A 22,297-nucleotide genomic window follows, 5' to 3' on the forward strand; every position below is an offset into this window, starting at 1 on the left:
ACGTTTTTGCAAGCTGATTGAAAAAACTTTATAAATAATTCAAACTTGTCACATTCATTGTTTTCCAGATTTTTCCAACGCGCCTCAACACGCCGTGAAAAGTTAAGAAAGGCTTTTTGCGAGCCATTAAAGTGCCTCATAGATTCAAAACTTGTCCAGGCCGCAAATCACAAGTTTGGCCGTAAGGATTACTTGCAAAAAGATTTTTAACACAAAATAATCAAATTGAAGCTATTTGTTGTATGGTTTACAAAACCTGTCAGATAAAACAGAAGTAAGCAGGAGGTCAATATCAAAGGAAACATGAGCAATCAATGAAATACTACTACGAAGGCAGAAAAATTGCTATCAGTTTCTACGTTGTCAAAAACATGAGGTGTGAAATTGTTAGAAGCTTAAGTTAATCAATTTTCCCGGACTTCAGTTTTAAAAAAAAACCCGAAATTTTCCCGGCCAATTATGGCAAATAGCAATTTTGGATTGATTGAAACACCATCTTTTCTCCAAAATAACTACAATTTTGATGGAGACAAATCAATTGTTTTGAAATACGCGCGTTTTCAGCATCTCTTCTTCGCTGATGTTTTTTTGTACGACTTCGAATAATATGGTTTCGGAGGCCATAAACAAGCGCGTTGAAACTTTTAGGCATTTCATTTAATCTCATGAATTTTGCGTTTGTTTAGTTTATGAAACCTCAGACATGTTTCCTGTTGAATTGTTCAACAAGTTCAAAATTCTATTTTCATCAATTGAATTTTTTGTCCTAAACTATTTCCCTTTCAGCGCTAGATGGAGCGCTTAATACAATTTGTTCAATCTAAGTGTTTTTATAATTCAATACAACAGTGAACAGTTACGAAGTTTCTCTTGCAACAGTAAATAGACCCAGGACCTAAAAAACTTTTTGGTAGTTTTCGGAAAATTTCCTGTTTACCTGCTTCTGTCTGACAAAAAGGCAAGTTTATAAGGCAAATTTAACTGAATCATGTAACCTAGGGGATACAATGGCGTATCTAAAAAACTTTTCGAGGGTGCGGATTTTTGACAAAAAATCGAAAATTTGTCGAACTTTTTTTTTGAGTCGACCAAATAATATTTACGAGCTCTCTGAAATCACAATAAAGAACCTATTTCAACCAAATTTACAGCTCCGCGGCAATTTTTTGAAAAACCAAGCTAAAAAGCGTTTTTAGGCATTTTAGGAATATTTTGACTAAAAAAACTACATTTGTTTTGCGCGCACTCCCTTTCAAAAATAGTAAAAAAAAATTGGCGCCTTAAGAAAAGTTTTACAATCAGTTAAATTTCAAGGCAAAAGTGAATATCTCAAAATGGTGGAAAGGGGAACCCTTTGGGTCGGCAGGGGATCGAAATCAAGAAGAGGAAAAAATCATCCGACCCATTCCTCCTTAAATCCATAATTGGAGATATATAGATCAGTTTTGGTAAGAACTCAAGAAAAAAACTTCAAAAAATTTTCTCAAATGTTTTGATTTTGTTTTTTGCTCTATTTTTCTGGCATTTAAATTTGAGAGGGAAGATTAGAAAGTATCCAACTCAAATAGTTCAGTCAAACAACTCCACTCGGTATAGACTTATAGACTTTTCGGAACTTCCCCTGAAGTGTCTAGGATTAATCGCGTCGGAATTCATCGTTCTTTCCTGTTTCGCAAATTAGTCGAAACAAAAACTAACCCACTAAAAAGTTTTCATCATAAAAAGTCAGCCAAAAACCTACAACACTAACACGCGCCCCATGTTATGGTTGGCCAGAGTGATCTAAACAATTTTGTGTTCTAGACTACTACGTAATTTTCATCATAAGAATTGAATGAAAAGGTTAGGTTCGTAAGACTTCTTTCAAACGATAAGTACACCAACCAATTTTGAAATAATTATTGAAATCATGCTTTTATTCAGATAAGAAACATTGATGATTAGATTTGTCAAGTTTCAAGAATCAGCAGCAATTGAGAAATTACCCTAAAAACAGCCATATTTGTACAGCAAAACTAAAGTCGATTTGTGAATGAAATTAAAAGATGTTTAAATAAGTCTCAAACATTAACCGGCACGTCACAATTTGTTCATAAAATATGCTTTATAAGATTTTCGAAAAAATTTTTCAAGCCTTTTCAAGTGACATGATTTACAATATTGAAAACAAGCTCTAACTCATGAAAAAATGTTTGTTAAACGCTTCTTTTTTGTTAAATTTGTGTCTCAATAGCCAAAACATGTGCGATATTTAAGTTAAAAAATGTGCCATATTTGAGAACAAAATGACCCGATTCAATTGCAAAAAACATCAAATTCATAAAATGGATCAATGTGGACGAGTACTTCTCGAAATAAATAAAAAACTAATCCAAAAGATCTATTGGTTTCTGGAAGTGTTTTAATAAGATACTGCACTTAATTCCCAAAAAAGTTTACTTTTTACTCGCGCAAGAAAATTAATAACAATAAATTAAATTTTTTAAATTTTATCTCATGTGGATATTTGAGAAAGAAACACATGAAACACAAATAAACAAGACTAGCGTGTAACGCACTTCCTCTGTTTCAAAAAGATAAGTAAGAGTGAAAAAAGCTTTTATAGAAAGTATATGAAAAAACAATCAAATTAAAGCAACTATAACAATAGACGGGGGTACCTAGCAATTATAAAAAGATCAATTAAAAAAATTCCACCTAAATGTTTATTGCACTTAACAAGTCAAATCTCCAAATCTACTGGAATTTAGGTCTTCGTTATTTTATTCCATAAACAAAACCATAAAATGGCCGACAGCATACAAAAGCACTCATTAAAATTTTGAAAAACTTGAAACTATTTCAGCCACAAAATCAACAAACTCATGAAAAGGATTCATGATCCAGCGAAATTAATTTTAAAATATCAGAATGTCTGACTCTTTTTTTTTTAATTCCAAATTTTAAAAATACTCTGTTAATAAAATTGGAAAAAAACTTTTTGCGCAAATTGAAAATTTGAGAAAAAAATTATGATGGGTTTCCCCATCTGCAACTGAACCTGACACCACCCCATCAAAGAGTCCACAATTTCAAAATTTTTTAACCTATTATTTGGATTTTTGAAAGTTTTCTCAAAACATAAAAACGATATATCTTAGAAATTAAAATGCATTGAGCAGTCGTTTTTTGAGACCAGATAACATCCGTAGAGCATCTTGAGAGCAGCTTTGTGTTGAGAAACATATAAAAAATTCGAACTTTGTGAAGATGTCTCAAGATTTTTTATAATTTTATGAAAAAGCGTAAAAAACTTCACATCTTGGACACAAGATCTGCAGCCTCTGAGAGTACTTTGAGACAGCCCACAATAGGATTGCAAATTTCAAATTTGAAAAGTCTTATCTTTATTTGACTTTTTTAGAAAAGTTTTGAAAAATATTGAAAAAAATTCAGATCTTGGTAACCAAAAGCATTTGAGCAGTCACCTTTGGAAGCAAGATTTGCAAGTCTTGAAACTACTTCGACATCACCTCATTACAATATTGGAACTTTCAAATTTAGTGAAATATTTTAAACCCAAGTTTTCTGACTTTTTGGAATAATCACAGAATACGTCATATCTCTGCATACAAAAAATTTTGAGCAGTCAAATTTGGATGAAAGATTTTGAACGCCTGAGGATATCCTGACAGCACCTTGCACTATAGAGTTGAGAAATTCAACCTTTGTCAAGTTTTTTATACCTAGGTTCTTTGATAAAAACGTGACATCTCGGGAACTAAGAGGATTTGAGCAATCGAAATTGGTACAAAGATGTGCAGCCTCTGAGAGTACTATGAGATCGTCCCGCTTTAGGATTGGCAATTTTAATTTTTTTTTAATTCTTTGACAAATTTGGAAAAAATGTTGAAAAAACGTCCTATTTCAAAAATTAAAGGCATTTGAGCATTCAGCTATGCAGAAGTGATTTGCAACCCCTGGAAGTACCTCGACAGCACCTGGCTACAGGGTTGGGATTTTCAAACTTTGTGAAACTTTTTGAATCCAACTTTCTGAAAAATTTCGATAAAATCATCAAACGCGTCATATCTCGGAAACCAAAAAGATTAGAGCAGTCACAATTAGAAGCAAGGTTTGCATAGCTTGATATTACTCTGATAGCACCTCACATTATAGATTTGAGAATTTCAACTTTTGGCAAGTTTTTTATACCCTTGAGTTTTTTATACCATTTGCAACCCTTGAGAGCATTCTGACAGCACCTAAATCAATCATTGCGAATTGCAAAATTTTCGAAAGTTTTATGAAAAATTTCGAAAAAATCAAAGAATTGTCGTATCTCGTGAATCTTAACAAATGTGGGTTTTCACATTTGGAGGCCCGAGCCGCAACACTTGGGGAACCCTAACAGCATCCAACTAACGGGTTGCTTATTTCAAACTTGGTGAAAAAACACTGAATTCAAGCTAGAAAACTGTCAGCATGAAAAAAAAATTAAGCATGCGAAAATAACCCGTTGAAAAAGCTTAAACATGGGAAGATAGTGAAGCCCGATTTTAATTTCTAATCAACTTATTCAACAACACAAAAAATAAATAAAAAAACTCGTAAAAGAAGTATCAATGGCGAATTGAAGACCGGGGGCGCAGAGCCCCTCTCACTGATTTGACCAATTACCAACCAATTTGGCTATTGTTTACATATTTTGAGGATAGCGCAAGCCAAAAAAAATGACTTTATGTCCAAATCGAAAAACAGCTCAACAACAAAACGCTGTTTTTTTCAGTAAACTTCCAGCAGCGCAGACAATTTTGCCAATATCGGTCTCTGTATCATTCGAGGAGAGCTCGGGAAAATTTTTTTTTTGACCTATAAAAGCTGGACATCCTAGATTCTAGATCCGCTGATTCAAAAAGACCCTGAAAAAATGAAAATTAATGAAAAATAGGGCATCAAAACCCTCTTTGACTTTAACTTCGAGACGCTAAATTTGGAGCTTTTTAAAGAGATGATAAGCAAAACGTTTCTCCGCACGTGCAATTGACGTAAACGGTGAATTAAGAAAACTTTAGGACAGCCAAAACTAGCCAAAGTAGGCTTGAAAAAGTGGCAAAAAGAGGAGCCAAATTTCGAGTAGCCAAAATGAGTCGAGCCGATCACTTCGCAACTAAGACAATCTGACCAAATAAACATATATTAAGTTTTTTCCAAAGAATACATATATTCAAACTATCACCTAATTCAGCGGAGATTTAGTTTATCAGTTCCAATTTGCAGGATATAACAAGTTCGTCGTGCCGGTTGAAATACTCGTTGGTTTCTTTTTTCTTGTTCGGACTTTTGTCCATCAGGTATGACCATAATACTTCGACTACTTCTATCGTAGACTGTTTCTGCATTTCGACTACAGCAATTTGATTGAGCTTTGGTTTAGAAGAAGTCACAATTAGAAGCAAGGTTTGCAACGCTTGATATTACTCTGATAGCACCTCACATTATAGATTTGAGAATTTCAACTTTTGGCAAGTTTTTTATACCCTTGAGTTTTTTATACCATTTGCAACCCTTGAGAGCATTCTGACAGCACCTAAATCAATCATTGCGAATTGCAAAATTTTCGAAAGTTTTATGAAAAATTTCGAAAAAATCAAAGAATTGTCGTATCTCGTGAATTTTAACAAATGTGGGTTTTCACATTTGGAGGCCCGAGCCGCAACACTTGGGGAACCCTAACAGCATCCAACTAACGGGTTGCTTATTTCAAACTTGGTGAAAAAACACTGAATTCAAGCTAGAAAACTGTCAGCATGAAAAAAAAATTAAGCATGCGAAAATAACCCGTTGAAAAAGCTTAAACATGGGAAGATAGTGAAGCCCGATTTTAATTTCTAATCAACTTATTCAACAACACAAAAAATAAATAAAAAAACTCGTAAAAGAAGTATCAATGGCGAATTGAAGACCGGGGGCGCAGAGCCCCTCTCACTGATTTGACCAATTACCAACCAATTTGGCTATTGTTTACATATTTTGAGGATAGCGCAAGCCAAAAAAAATGACTTTATGTCCAAATCGAAAAACAGCTCAACAACAAAACGCTGTTTTTTTCAGTAAACTTCCAGCAGCGCAGACAATTTTGCCAATATCGGTCTCTGTATCATTCGAGGAGAGCTCGGGAAAATTTTTTTTTTGACCTATAAAAGCTGGACATCCTAGATTCTAGATCCGCTGATTCAAAAAGACCCTGAAAAAATGAAAATTAATGAAAAATAGGGCATCAAAACCCTCTTTGACTTTAACTTCGAGACGCTAAATTTGGAGCTTTTTAAAGAGATGATAAGCAAAACGTTTCTCCGCACGTGCAATTGACGTAAACGGTGAATTAAGAAAACTTTAGGATAGCCAAAACTAGCCAAAGTAGGCTTGAAAAAGTGGCAAAAAGAGGAGCCAAATTTCGAGTAGCCAAAATGAGTCGAGCCGATCACTTCGCAACTAAGACAATCTGACCAAATAAACATATATTAAGTTTTTTCCAAAGAATACATATATTCAAACTATCACCTAATTCAGCGGAGATTTAGTTTATCAGTTCCAATTTGCAGGATATAACAAGTTCGTCGTGCCGGTTGAAATACTCGTTGGTTTCTTTTTTCTTGTTCGGACTTTTGTCCATCAGGTATGACCATAATACTTCGACTACTTCTATCGTAGACTGTTTCTGCATTTCGACTACAGCAATTTGATTGAGCTTTGGTTTAGAAGAATGATTAACAATCGTCGTTGTTATTTTGAAGATATTTTTCGATTTCACTGATTCCGCATGCTTCTTGTGTATATACACTTGAATTGCCTTTGAAGCGGATATCGAACTATTGGACAGTTTTAGAGAGTAACCAACCCAAAATTTTTGATCACAAAAAGATTTTTCATCGGACCAATAAATTCTCTCGCCCATTGCCTTGTTTTTAACACCCGCAAAAGTCTCAGAGAAAGTGATCGGCTCTGCAGATAACGGGACTTTCTTAATTTCGCTCTTTGTTAGCGTCGGTTTCACGACTCTTGTCAGTGCAGTGCTTTCTAAATTAGCGGCAATTATGGGTAATTTTGGTGTCATAAAGTAGGCCAGGAAATATTGAATGTCTGCATACGAGCATTCTCCGGTCCCTTTGGCAAAGTTTGAAATTTCACCGTAAATGCTTGATATGGTTTTGTTAGCTTCAACAGATTCTTGGACTTGCTGTAGATTTGATTGACAGCTATTCAGTTCATCTTTGAGGTGTTCTATTCGTGAGCTCAATGCACTTGTCACCTCTTCACCTAAAACCAAAACTGGGATAGCAACTTTCTCAAAACATGACCAAATAAACATATATTAAGTTTTTTCCAAAGAATACATATATTCAAACTATCACCTAATTCAGCGGAGATTTAGTTTATCAGTTCCAATTTGCAGGATATAACAAGTTCGTCGTGCCGGTTGAAATACTCGTTGGTTTCTTTTTTCTTGTTCGGACTTTTGTCCATCAGGTATGACCATAATACTTCGACTACTTCTATCGTAGACTGTTTCTGCATTTCGACTACAGCAATTTGATTGAGCTTTGGTTTAGAAGAATGATTAACAATCGTCGTTGTTATTTTGAAGATATTTTTCGATTTCACTGATTCCGCATGCTTCTTGTGTATATACACTTGAATTGCCTTTGAAGCGGATACATAACAATCTATCTTTGTATTTTAAGCCACCCAAAATTAAGCAAGTAAATCGATATAGGATAAACCAAACCCATTCAAAAAAAGAAAAAAGATAATTATACAAAATCGAAGTTGTTAAACTTACAAACTACGGACCGACTCTCGATTATAGTTAGATCTGCTTATAAAAGATGCTTAGATAAAATTCCATGCGTTGGACCGTAGGCCGACAAAAAATAAGCTGACAAACGATAGTCCGACAATTGAAATTTTCCAAAACGATTACTTCTTGACATGAAAAAAAACTAGGTTCGACCGGGACTGGAACCCGAGACCTTATGCTCCAAAGGCGCATGCTTTACGTCAGGACCAAACATGAAGGGGGCCTGAAAGGCGTGGAGGTTTCACAATAAAGCAACGTATACACATATAACTAAATATACTCACGACGGAATCCCAGACCTATTTCCTGTGAGAAATTCATTTACGGAAAAAATTCTAGTTCCCGATTACTTGCTATCGGAAGTGTAATTAAATCCACTGAATTAAAAAAAATTTGACAATTGTCGAAAAAACGATTGGCAATTGTCTCCAGAAAAACACGCAGCAATACAATTACCCGGTGAAATTAGTCCTCGGAAGCATTAAGCGAGGGGCAACGAAGCAGCCATAACTTGAATAAACTCCCGTAAACCGATAAAAGATAAGTCGAAACAATTCAAATCGAAGATAAACCAATTCAGAGGGGAAAAAGTCAAAGCTAGTAAATTAAAACTACACGAGTAACTTAAAAATGCTTGCAGATACAATGAAATAGCTAACAGACAGTTGGAAAAAAGTCAATGAACGCAAGTAAACAAAAAAAATTTGACTTGTTTTTTGAAAAAATCTTTCAAATCTCTAAGACAAAAATATAGTCTTAAAGCTCTTTGAACTTTAAGAACAACTTATGATCAGCACTTTTTTGATAAAATTAACTCGATTTGAGAAACCTGGATCAACCGGTATAAATTTTATTTCGTAGGAAAATCTGATAATTGAATTCCATTTTTGAAAATAAAAGTCGATCATGTTTTTGCTACCTTTACACTTTGCTGTTCGATAGTGGAGTTTGCCTTCCTTTTAACATAGGAAATGAACAGAACGAAACAAAAAAAATCAAAGACAAACGGCGAAAAAGTAAATTTGAGCCTGAACTAATTTTAAGACTCTTCCTGAAAAAAACCACCTCGCGACCTATATAAGAGTCTGAATTGCTTTCATCGGCTCTCAAAAAATGCTTAAAGCACAACAACAATCCGTGATATGGCAACTAAGCAGGCAAAACATAATCAGACAAACGAGAGGCAGTCACTTTTTAAAGGGAAGTTTCAGTTTGCAAAAAAGAGAGGCCCTAGCGAGATTCGAACCAAGGACTTTTGCCACAAAAACCACAAAATTTGAATTATACGAAATTATAAATCAAGCTATCAGATTTTTCAAGTGATTTTGTTAAACAAGTTGTTAGCCTGAAAAATGTCTAAGAAACACTGGAGGTTTCCTACAAAATGGGCTCACTCTTGGCTTTCTTGGATATTCGGAAACTAAAATTTACGTCTTAATTCTCTCATCTCCAATCATATAATTGAGAAAATCACCTGTAATAACAAAAGCATCCAACTGAGACTTGCTCTTGCCATCAATTTTCTCTCGAACAAGGTTCTGTAAATGTCTCCTGAACGTGCATACCGAATGACGATTGTGATATACTATCATACAATCATCACAGAAAGAACCTTTGCAATCGTTACACCAGAAAGCGACAGAGCCGCAGAAAAAACTGGATCTTGTGCACTTCGGTGGCTTGAACAGCAATTGCTTTCGAAGCGAACGGTTCTCTGCTTTCGTTTTCTCTAGCTCTTCCTGAAGTTTTTGATGATTCGCCAAACAGTCTTTGATACCATACAAAGGATTCAAACTTGAGATCAACAACTTATGCGAAGTTCCACAGAGCGCGCAAGTTATTAAGTCAGCACTTTTTCCCATTGTCTGAAGACAGGTTTTCGGAGGACCGCAAAAAGAATGTCCACAAGGTAACGCCCTGGGGTCTTCTATTGCATCAGTACAAATAGCGCAGTCCATATCAAAAACTAAAAGTAGTTTGTAGTTTTTGATAAAAATCAGTCATCAATTTCTAAATTAGATAGAACAAAGGATCGAACAGAAGCAAAAAGAAACATTATAACATAAGACAGACAAAGATAAGAGCATTTTTACCGTGTCACGTTGAAATGTACGATTTCGTCTGCTATCTTGCGTTGATTCTGCATAAAATAGGTAAATTAAAAGTATTGATTTTTTGTATTTTATACATAGGCGCATTTGCAATCGGCCTACATATTTGAAAGCTGCTACCATAATTATCGCTCGCAAAAATTGACTAGAAATTAGCCAGAAAATTGCAAAAAAAATGTATAACAACTTATTTAGTTAGAATTGAGAGAAGTCGAGTTCCTTGATACTTAAGTCATTTTCAAATCGACTCGCTCTGGACATAAGGAAAAGAAAATTGAATTATTTTCAATTAAACATCTGAGTATTTCTTCAAGAACTGAAAATTCTATATAATGTTTCTAAAATATGCTATTAATCTCCGTTCTATTTACTACTGTGTTTGATGAAAAAACTATTTCAATCGCATGTGGGTATCGATAACCCCATGGATATTAATTCCAAATCCGTGATCAAGCAGAATAGCTCATACTTGGGGCGCCTAATGATCCCAGTCGAAATTAGGGAAAACATCTGACTTCGAAATCATGAACTCATCAATGATTTCGTCCTTCACGACTGAAAACTGTCGTATCTTCAAGGTCAATTTATCCTCCACACCCATGAGGGTAAAGCCGTAATTGTTCGACCTGAAAAAAGACCACTTCGGTTTCGGAATCGTGAACGGATCATGGTCCTCGCGACATCCCGCCGCGCCAGTGACCACGTGAACAGGATATCTAGTGTCCATATACACACTAGCATTCTTCACTTTCTGGTACGCATAGTCATATATTGGGTAGAGTCGTTCGTAATCGTGTTCGTGTGCGTAGAATTGAAGGTCGACTCCGTTTTTGAAAAAGAGGTCCTCCAGTTTGTACAGTTCGTGCTCGTATCCAGTTCGCATGATAGAGTCGTGCTTTGTGCAGTCGTCTCCGTCGTGGCTGCTGCAGTACATGGGCCGGTGGGCCATAGCCACAATCCAAGGATGCTCGTTTCGCGCCTGTTCGGTATTGGCTTTGGCGAGATCGTCAACAAGCCAGTTATATTGGGCCTACAAATTGAAATCTCGGAACTCGAATTCGGATTGACTAAGCGTACTTAGCGAGTTTAAAAAATTGATTGATGATAAAGAATTTCTTTCGAAAGAAAGCGTTTTATTTCCGCCAAAAAAAACATGATTATTCAGTTTTGAACACTCTTATACAGATTTTTCAATATCTTGTGACAATGTTTCTTTCTTTGTTCTTATGTATATCACGGAGGTGTTATTGTTTCTTTACATAATTAGTGTTGAAAAAGCATCCTTAAATTATTTCGCAAGTTTCTGAAAGCGGAACAAGAGTAACCTGGAGTTGTCCCAATCCGTAATTAGTGTAGAAATAGAACTCGGAGCTGAACAAGACGAAATGGATTGGGCCCACGTCGAAGCTGTTGTAGAACACACTGGGTCCTGGAGAAGTGAACCTTCCAGAATATTCTGTGAAATTGTTGAATTCTTCGTGGTTGCCCACAGCCACGTTGTATGGCACTCTACTGGCTACGGGTTGAATCATGTCCATGAACACGTCGCCCTATAACACCATAGATTGTTCTTCGTTAGACTTCAACTTTTTAATATTTATTGCGACACTCCACTGTGCCAAGTTGCAATCTTAATAGTGTTTCTTTCAACGTTTTGATGATATATCGAACAATTCAAAGAGACGGGCAGGATTTTCCCAATACTTAAAATCTCGATCAACAAAATCAAACCAAGCGAATCAACCATTTGTAAAAAGAGGTTAAAGAATTTTAAACATTTATTTTCCAAATTGTGTCGTGCTAACTACTGGAATAGGGCGCATTTTTAATGGACTACTAAAAACTGGATTGACCGAATAAAAAGTCGCTCGCAAGCTCACTTGGAGGAAAAGAAACGAAGTCAAACACAAGCAAAATGAAGCCACTACCTTTGATCTTTCATTAGATTTGCATCACTTGCGATACAAAAGTAGTGAAACTATTCCAACACAGAGGCGAACCGGAGCTTCGCATCACTTACAATGCAGTTAAAACATGCGCAACAAAAATGACAGAAGTGGATTTTTTTTCTTCAAAAATTAGGTTGAAAAATTAATTTGAACCTGCAAACATTTCATGTCTGGTAAATTTAGAAATAACAGAACGTTCAATTGTAGTATAAACTTTAGAAATAAAAAAACCCATGTTTTGGAGAAAATCAAAAAAAATCGTACCAGATAATATAAATGTCGCTTAAAAAAACGGAAAATCAACCGACGGAAACCATGAAGAAGGCCACAAATCTGAAAAAATTAACATTTGATCAAAAATTTTGTTTGAAAAAAAAACATAACCTGAAACGAACTCTGTAAGTACTGACTTACCTAAATGATTTTATAAAAAGGTTTTTATAAATTAAACAGTTTTTTCAATTTATTAAAATATTGAGCATGTCAAAAGCCTGCACGTGAAATTTACCACTCCTACTCTAAATTGACCATTCTGTGAACAAAGTTATTTACAGCAAAATAACGTTATTATCTAGTACCCGGTAGCCAAAACCTTTGCTGATCGAAAGGGTAAGAATTAAATTTAACGATAGCCGGTTGTTGTGCAAATAGCACATAATACTCCGACCACAAAAGAATCGTGGCTAATATAACGTTAAAAATGAATTCGAATTGATTTGGACAGCCAACTTTCTCTAAATTCATCAAATTTCGTCTAAATAAGTCTAGAAACCGAAAATATTCAGACGAGTTTCCCGACACTGAGAGAACATTTTGGAATCCAAATTACGTTTAAACTGGATTTAATATGATGTCACACTTGATTTCCTACAATTTTTGATTGAGGTTGCCAAAATTGGCTGAAAAAAAAACGAACCGAACCCAGGGTTCCTTTCCACTCTTGGTCAGAAAAACAACCATTGGAATTGTTACATAATAGAATTCACGTGAAACAAAAACCTTTTCTCGGAAAACAAACAATGATAAACGATGAGTACACAACCATACATTAACTGCTAGTAGATAACAAATTCACTCGAATTACGCAATTATACCTTACAAAACGTAGTATACCAAAAAAAAAGTTTACTTCCCGATGAAAAACACTTGCCTTTGCAAGAGATAAATAAACTATACTAACAAAAACATGCCCTCTAAAATCATCATCATCATCATCATCATCACATATGTTATTTCGACACTAATTTCTTGAATTCAAAGGTGTTTGAGTTTAATTAAAAACCAGTTTTGTCGTATAAATAATCAGTCGCTCCGCTAAAGATGAGTTCGTTTCTGTCGATAGCCGTACCCACTCTAAAATTAGCTGGGATTTAAACAGAAAATGATCTTTGAAGATGGTTAAAAATCGGACCCGCTCTAAAATGAGCTGGGCGTTTCATCGTCGTCGCCTTCTTTGCCTTCGTTTCACAGCCATTGGATTTTCTATGCTTCTGAAGGCGTCATGAAAGTCCTTAGCAAGTTCGCGCACGCCATTTGCTGTGGGGTGAAGTCCATCTGCGCAAACATGCCTCCGATTGCTGAACTTTACAGTTTTAAAGAGCAGGATTTTATACCATGCCGTTAGATTTCTGTAGCATTTATTCACTCTCCTGATAAGAGAGCGTTCACCTTCCCGGCTAATAAGTGACATGACGCCAACTTCGAAATTGCAGTCAAGGAGTCTAAAAATAGCACTCTCCATCTCCTCGGCTACTTCAGTCGCTCCCAATGACTGGCGCCCTGAACGGTCAAACAGGTTGTTTGTTCCTCCCATTATGAGCACTGTTTGTACATCCAAGTTTTTCATATCATTGAGAACCTGATCGCTACAAAGGGTTGAGAGAGTTCCACCAGGGCACGAAACTGTCACGGAATCTGGCAGAAAAATCCCATAAACTAGCGATGATCCCAAAACAGCATATGTCACTCTCTTGATCTTATCAGAGCTCAATATTATCCGTCTTTTGGGGAGAAACCTGGTTTCAACATGAACATTTCTTAGACGCAAGGTTTCGTTTAGCTTTTGAATTCCAACCTTTCTAGTTTCAGTCATTTTAGCAACCTTTAACTGAAACAAGTCTCATAGTAATACTGGTTAAACAAATACGTTTTCAACTGTTTACGAAATTCAGTTTCATTTGGTAGTTTAAGGTTACATGGTAAACTATTCCAATGGTGTGCGGCAGCAAATCTAAACGTCCTTTTTCCATAGTTCATGTTAACCAGTGGTTTGTTAATGACCATGGTCCTTTCACTGAAACGGGAGGAACTTTTTTGTAGTGAAAAATATTTACTCAGATAAGACGGAACGATTTGAGGATTGAAAATGCATTTGTGTACGATTGTCAAGACTTTAAAAATCACTCGAGATTTTATGGGCAACCAATGTAGATCATGTAGATAAGGAGTAATACTCGTTGACTTCTTCAAACCGAAAACAAATCTGCAGGCACTATTTTGGACTTTTTGCAACTTGTAGAGCAGATAATTTGGTAAGCTCGAGTACAAGCTATTGCAGTAGTCTAATCGACTTAAGACTAGCATTCTTGCCAACATATTTCTATTTTCAAAATCAAGGTAGAAACGTATGCTGTATAGTTTCCGGAGACTGTGGTAACTGGCGCCACACACGGAATCGATCTGTTTTTTCAATGACAAGGATCGGTCAATGAGGCAACCTAAAGACTTCACAGAGTTTTCTGTTGATTTCATCAGCTTAACCGTTGAATTTCCAATGAGTATTGAACCGTTTGTTAGACCTTTTGACTTACTAGTGGCTAGGTTAATTACTTGGCTTTTTGATTCATTTAACATAAGCCCCATGGACGAAAACCAGTTCGAAATAATAACCAGAGATCTTTCTATTTCTGCTAATTCACTCTCATTTTTAATTTCACAGTATAAAGTAGTATCATCGGCATACACTTGGTATGAAAATTTAGTTGAGCCAATAATATCGTTCAATGGTGTCAGGTAGATTGAGAACAGGAGGGGTCCCAGAAGAGAACCTTGAGGCACTCCATATTCGAGTTCTTGAGAATTCGATAAAACATCATTGATAGAAACAATTTGAGTCCGATTCTCTAGATAGGAAAGAATTAGATCCACTGCATCATTCGTCCTTCCAATCCGATTTTTCATGATCTTTCTCAATGTTTTATGATCAATGGTATCAAATGCAGCTGAAAGGTCAAGGGCTATCAAAAGGACCTGTCTCTTGTTGTCGAGACTAGTCAGTAGATCATCTGTTTTTAGCAGAGCCGTTTCAGTTGAAAAATGCTTCCTGTTAGCAGATTGGTGTTCATCTAGAAGATTATAGGAGCTAAGGTATTGATCGAGCTGTTTATATAAAATTCTTTCAAAAACTTTACTGATAAACATCAGATTCGCTATTGGTCTATAAGAATTTAAAACGTTTTGGTCAAGTTTGTGGTCTTTAAAGGGAGGAGTTATCACCGCTCTCTTGAGACACTTTGGAAATTTGGACTGATCGATGCAATTGTTTATCATAATGATGAAATAATCTTTCCACGAGTGTGCTATTCTTTTCATATCTATCGTTTTCAGTATATCTTCTCGTGAGTTCGCGTTTGAAACCATTCTTACTGCTTCTTCTAGTTCATCTATAGTCACATATTGGAATTGGAAAGAAGAAATTGCAGTGAAAGCAAAGAGTGGCGGCGAGATGCCATTACTTTTAACATTTGCCACTAAATTTCTAACCTTCTGAATGAAAAATTGGTTGAAGTTTTCAGCTAATTCATAATCACTGGAGTATATCAGTGGTAGAACGTTTTGTTGTTTTTCTCCAGCAAGGCGTTTCAATTCACGAAACTTGAGCGAATGTCTATTTGAAAGCTCAAAGCGCCTGGAAAAATATATCAATTTCTTCTCTCTAAACAGATCTTTACATTTCTTTAAATACTCCTTGAAAGCTGTTTCGTTTTCTAATCCAGGATTTACACGCATTACGCGTTCTAATTTTCTACGTTTTCGTTTTACGCCTGCTAACTCTTTATCGTAAAAATTACAAAATCGGTTTTTGACAACTTTGGTCTTAGTTGGCACATAATCAGTTTTCAGCAGCTGCAAAATTTCGATAAAATTCTCTGCCATCTCGTTCGGGTCACTGGTGTTCAGATTCAAGATTAAATTCTGATCTATTTCCGTCTCTAAATGTTTCCAGTCTGTATTGTTCCAATCATAAATACTCAATCTGGTTTTATCCTTCCGTTGAATTGCGATTTCATAAGTGAACGTCAATAGATGGTGATCAGAGTATTCAACGTGCTCATTTCTAACGGGTGAGCACAATTCCGGGTTTGAACAAATTATGAGGTCTAGAATTTTCCCGTATTCGTGAGTTGCTTTCTTAACAATCTGTTCTAGGTTATATTCCAGTAGAATCGAACAAAATGTATTGGATTTGGCACAACGTCTGTTTTCTAGATCCAAATTAAAATCACCCAGGAGGAGAATTTGGGTTTCAATTGATGAGGCAAGAATGAATATTTTCAGTCAATTCATTAAAAAACTCGTTATAATTTCCACTCGGCGGTCTATATATTGCTGCAATTGTTATTTTGACTTTTCTAGTCACGACCGTAATTACCAAGAATTCACCATCGTCCGAGAGATGGCTTAAAATTCTTTCACCCTGTAGTTCTTCGCGAGTAATTATGTCAACACCTCCACCTATTTTAGCCGTTCGTGAAACATGATGGTATCGATATTCATTTGAAGAGTCTATACACTGATTTAGAATATATTGCGTATCCGGCTTAAGCCAGGTTTCAGTTATGATCAAGATATCAACTTGTTCTATAGCCAATATGCTCTGTATTTGATTTACTTTTTTCGCTAGAGAACGTATATTAATTACACCAACTTTCATAGCATTCGATTGAGGCTCGGGTTTTTTATTTGATTTTAGTCAGTCGCTTTTCAAAGTTCTGAGCCAGGTTCTGGCTTCTGCATCAAGATAGTACCTGTTTATTACAACATTTTCCGGCCAAGAATTAGATTGATCAATGATTGTTGCATGTTCGCCGTCAAATACACAGTGGAAACTTTTGTGGCGAGAATTTTCCTTTGTTATTTCCCTGATATGATTCAGAGGAAATCCTTTACTTTGACACCATGCGACAATATCACTTTCATCATTTGTCTGTTTTATTCTTCCAACATAGAGATGGCGTCGTGGTGGTGGCTTCTCTACACCTTTGAGTGCTTCTGTTACCACTTCTCCCGTAATTAGTGGTTTCTTTGGTCTGCGGTCATTTCTATCTTTGGAGCCTTTTCGCTTCGTAACCCTCGAGCTACCAGCTTCTGAGGATACACTTTCACGAGCATTTCTGATGAATGCCGAAGAATTCAGATTAAACTTCGCTGCCCCAGCATAATTGGTTTTGTTATTTTCAATTATACTACTTGGTTCACGATATTGCTTCAGCGATAGCAGCTCAGACTTTAATTCGTGTACATCTTGCGCCATAGTCTTTATTGAGAACAGTTCTTGTCGCAGTTCATCAATAACTCGGAAAAGATCTCTTTTACAGGTTCCACAATCTGGGCAACTCCATTCAATGTGCCCAACCACCTTATCGGCAGTGTTGAGGCCAATACACGCAGAGTGGGCAGAAGCTTGACAACCGACGCATTTCACCGATTGATTGGTTAAAGCGTTTTGACGTACTGTACAGTGGAGAGACGACATATTTCAATTGTCTTGCTGGGAATTATTGGTCGTTTCCGCTCTAAAATGAGCTGGATTTTGGTAGATTTGTTTACAGATATTTCCAAATTCTCTTTGTCGTTTCCGCTCTAAAATGAGCTGGATAACATCCGGGAATTTGTTCGTGTCTTTTCTGGCTGTCGTAACCACTCTCAAATGAGCTGGTTTATCTTCTTTATCTGATTCTGTTTGTGTCAATTTCGATTTCCATCAACCGGATCTCTAAAATCCCTTCGTAGACAAGGGCTACCCAAGATAAGATGTTTATCCGGTTCGTCGAGACATATCTATCTATTTAATAAGTTTCTCACAACATGACACAGTTTTTTGGAATTTACGGTGGTGTAACAACTAGCATAAAACTCGACTAACATAAAAGTTTTTAAAAAAGAAAATCGTATCGACTAGCATTAAAGTAGAAAAAACACAGAAATCAAATATTGTGAAAATGAAATCAATATACACAAAAATATATTTAAATCACAGTTTTATCTCACATTCTAAAATTTGCACGGCCATCAGTTTTGGTTCAAGCCATTGCAGGTCGAGGTGTGACCGATCACAATTTGTGTCAAGGAGTTTCATTTTCCTCTTGATCGCTTAATTTCTCAACTTTCTATTTCTCAGAAATACAAGTTCCATTATGATTGTTGTTCTGCATTTCTGAGAAATTAAGCTACCAAAATTATGCTAGTCGATACATTTTCAAACTTTTATGCTAGTCGAGCTTTATGCTAGTCGACCGGTCACCGTAGTTAGGTTTAAACAACATACCTGCACTCCGTTTTTCTCGTTCATATCGTAGGCGAAGTCCCCTATATGCAGCACCATCTGATACTCACTCGCATTCAAGTACTGAATCAGTTTGAACATGGACACGTGATTCTCTATTCCAAAGTCTCCGTAGATCGCAAACTTGGGCTTGAACGAGTCTGAATCTGAGAATGTTTTGAAGGTGAACGAGTCACTTTTTCGGTCTCCACTTTGGACACTGTACTCTGAAAAAAGTGTTGTTATAGAAAATTGATCAGGTCACAGCACAGATTTGATAAGATATATTTTCGAAGTAGCTAGCGAATCTGATAAAACATTTTTCATACCATTTTGAAAAAAGATTCACCGCATTCAGGTCTTTAAAAGGATCTTTTCGATGATAACATTTTGATAACATTTTACTATGAAACTTAACTCTCAGCAGAAAAAAAACTGTAAATTGTTAACAAAACTATCACACGAGGAATATAAGGCGACTTGGTTTGAGCACGACGTCTTGACGGGTGTTTAACAGATCGGTACCTTAAATTCAAACGGGTCCTTGAAAAACCTTGTTCATTGATACATTCGGAAACCTAAACCACTTTTGCATTTTTTTTAGTTTCTTAGATTTTGTGCTGCAACCATCGATCATACTTCATTTTTCTAGGGACCCAACGATCATACTTTTATCTACTAGTATTCAAGGTAAAAGTGCCACTAACCGTAAACTGTGTCCGGCTCTAGTGGCTGCATAGTTGCCCTGAAGATCCACGTGTACCTATATGCCCCATCATCTTTCTCGTGACTCAGCTTGGTCTTGGACGCATCCACTGTAACTGAACTGTTCTCCCCTCCTGAAGATGCCCAAAAGGTCACTGATCCGTTGCCTTCTACGTCAGTCAAGGTGGCCCAGGTCACGAACATGGAGTCCAGTTGACCTAAGCGATTTGCTTTTGGTGTTAATGAAAATTTGAAAAACCCTCAAACCGTCCCTTCGCCAAACCAAACATTTCACTTTAGGGGGGTCAAATCTTAAACCAGAGTTTCCAGAATCGTTATCGATGTTCAATAGAAAAATAAGATTTTTTTCAAACCAACCCAAGTTTCACTGCCCGTCTAAATGCATTTTATCCCCTTTGAAAATTCTACAGAAAACTCTAAATATTCAAGAAGATTGCATCAAAGCAAAATTTAGATGGTTTTGTACTTACCAGTGTACGACAAATGAACTTGTTGAGGCGAGTGGTCAGTGTCATTGTCACAGTGAGATGAGCCCAACAAAGCGAAAATCCCAAAAACGAAAAACAAAGGATTCATTACGAATTCCCAAACCAAATCTTACGAATTTTACAGATTGTTTTTATTTCTCAGAAATAAATAAACTGATATGATTTATGATTGATCAGGGATCATCAGTTTTGCAAACTAAACCTGAACTGTGATAGCTATTTGAACAGTTCAAAACAAACAGTTAAATAAGTTTTACAAACATAAGTGCTATCCGGTGAAATCAAAAATATGCTGATTAAACTAGCGCATTCCACAAATATTAATTCAAGTTAGAAATTTAAGCATTACAAATAGCAACTCTAACCTGAGCAGAACTGGTTGTTTTAGTGACGTATCGCGCCACCTATGCAAACTATGGCTCTGCTGAACTAGAATCAAAATGATTGCTTTCGCAAATACTTTTGGTATCGTGTTTATAAATAGATGTCACTGATTCGAGAGCATTGCGCCTCTGGTGTCAAATGCAAGCACTGCGCTTATGTTTGGAACGAAAAGTATACTGCACGCAAATCAGTGTTCACCGCTTTTTCTGTTACGAATTGTCGTCGGATACGAATGAGGGCCTCGCGGGTTACCACGCATCTCACGAGAACCCCAAAAATGGGGCGAATCCAAAACAGGGTTAAGCAAGACTGCTCATATCAGGACTAGGCCCTGAAAATTACAAATTTAGACTGATAATATCAAAGTGTTGAAGTTTGAGTCGTTTATGGAATTAGTAAGACCAATTAGCTTGCTTCAATTCAATTTGAAAGGATTGTGATTACGAATAATTTACCACGCATAAACATTTTGCGTATTGAAACAAACTTTCGAAGTACTTTTCCAGCAACAAAGTGGCACTTTAGTCTATTGCAAGCATACTCGTTCGGCACTCCCAAGATTTCTGGATCGATTCCCATACGCAGTCAACTTTCATAAAATCGATTTGAATAAAAAATCACCCCAGGCTTATATATTCTTCACTTTCGACTTTGAAAGTCGGAACAACAACGTGATTTTTTATTCAAATTCATAGCAGCAATTGGTTCGCCCCAATTCAGTTTGGAATTCTTTATTTCGCTTGAATTTTAATGAAACAAAATTTTAATCAAAGAATCGAAGTATTATTCCAGCAGCAAAGTCCCGCTTTAGTCTAGTGCAAGCATACTCGCTTGGCAATCCGAAGATTTTCAGATCGATGCCCATACGCAGTCAACTTTTCTAAAATTAGTCTGAATAAAAACACATACCCCTGGCATATATATTCCTCACTTTCTTCAAAAGTCGGAACAATAAAGCCATTAACGGAAGATTAGTTTTCGAGCCTGAAAAAGCAGAAAGAAAAACGATCAAAAACTCATTAAGAAACAAATCCAATGCCCTGCATCGGAAATCATTCAGAAGTTTCTGGAGATCTAAGCTAAATACAACAGACTCTTATAAGTATCATAAAGCGGTTGCAGCATATCTTGGTAAACAAAAAAATGTAACGTTGCCAGATGATATAAATGAAAAAAAAAACTCAAGATATGAACAATTTTTTTTGTAAATATTGGTCCAAATCTAAGTGATCAAATAGGAGTTGCGAATCCTATTTCATTAGAAAATGTTAATTATTCAATGTTCTTTCCGAGTATAAAGGAAACAGAAATAGAACAAATAATAACAGAATTACCAAATAAACTCAGCTCGGGTTATGATTGCATCAATACAGCAATAGTCAAATTATGTAAACCAATAATCACGCCATGGCTCACGAACTTTTTCAATACCTGCTACACAAATGGGTGTTATCCGAAATACTTAAAAATTGCCAAAATTTTTCCGATTCATAAAGGTGGATTGCAAGACGAATATGGAAATTATCGACCCATATCTTTGTTATCAACGCTGTCAAAAATCTTTAAGACAATTCATTTCAGATTAAGTAGTTATTTGGAAAATTGCAAGTTGCTCAGTACAAATCAATATGGCTTCCGTAGTAAATTAAGCACAGTTAAAGCGGTTCTAGATCTAACAGAAGAGGTTCGTAACCTGAGAGATCAGAAGAATAAAGCCGTTATGTTAGTTTTATTAGATCTGAAAAAAGCTTTAGACACTGTCAATCAGGTGATCTTAATTGATAAATTAGAGCGGTATGGAGTAAGAGGAAATTCGCTGGAAATTCTAAGAAGTTACTTGTCTAATAGAAAACAGTATGTTTTCCTGAATAAATTTAAAAGCGAATTGAAAGATGTTTTGTGCGGGGTGCCACAGGGTTCAGTCTTAGGACCGTTGCTCTTTTTGATCTATATCAATGACCTTCCCAGAATTGTAAGAAATTGCCGACTTACTTTGTTTGCTGACGATTCATCTGATATTAAAAACAAAAACGCTTCCCTTGATGACTTTCAAGAGGATCTAAATCGAATAGATAATTGGATGAAATTTAATAAACTTACCGTAGAAGGATCGAAGTCTAAGCTACTAATGTTTTCAAAACCTAAAGCGGATGCTATATAGTTCGCAGACACTTGTTTACAGCCCGTTGCTAGCAGCAAATACCTAGGCATTGAATTAGATAATAAACTATCCTTCATAGATCATATTGAGATTA

At 36.0% G+C, this 22,297-nt stretch overlaps 2 protein-coding genes and 1 long non-coding RNA gene across 3 annotated transcripts in view; all 3 read right to left on the reverse strand.

Annotated features, from left to right (window-relative positions):
* The window catches only part of LOC134846088 (uncharacterized), a 322,069-nt gene extending 304,090 nt beyond the window's left edge, over nt 1–17,979 (reverse strand). Inside the window, exon 1 of the mRNA XM_063863296.1 lies at nt 17,963–17,979. The gene's annotated coding sequence lies outside the window, so the exon portion shown is untranslated. The remainder of the gene's footprint in view (nt 1–17,962) is intronic.
* Nucleotides 6,348–9,804, reverse strand: LOC134846271 (uncharacterized). The gene is made up of 2 exons (XR_010162790.1): nt 9,315–9,804; nt 6,348–7,299 (listed from the first exon to the last, which is right to left on the reverse strand). It is a non-coding gene; the product is annotated as an uncharacterized LOC134846271 (long non-coding RNA).
* LOC134846089 (acid phosphatase type 7-like) lies at nt 10,221–21,144 on the reverse strand. Its single transcript, XM_063863297.1, has 5 exons — nt 19,641–21,144; nt 19,152–19,367; nt 18,448–18,671; nt 11,277–11,501; nt 10,221–10,981 (listed from the first exon to the last, which is right to left on the reverse strand). Exons 1-5 carry the CDS (start codon nt 19,744–19,746, stop codon nt 10,430–10,432), a joined length of 1,323 nt encoding a protein of 440 aa, XP_063719367.1. The 5' UTR covers nt 19,747–21,144; the 3' UTR covers nt 10,221–10,429.
* Between the last annotated feature and the right edge of the window lie 1,153 nt (nt 21,145–22,297).

The sequence above is a fragment of the Symsagittifera roscoffensis genome, chromosome 5 (genome assembly GCF_963678635.1).
Source record: "Symsagittifera roscoffensis chromosome 5, txSymRosc1.1, whole genome shotgun sequence".
Classification (NCBI taxonomy): Eukaryota; Metazoa; Xenacoelomorpha; order Acoela; family Convolutidae; genus Symsagittifera; species Symsagittifera roscoffensis.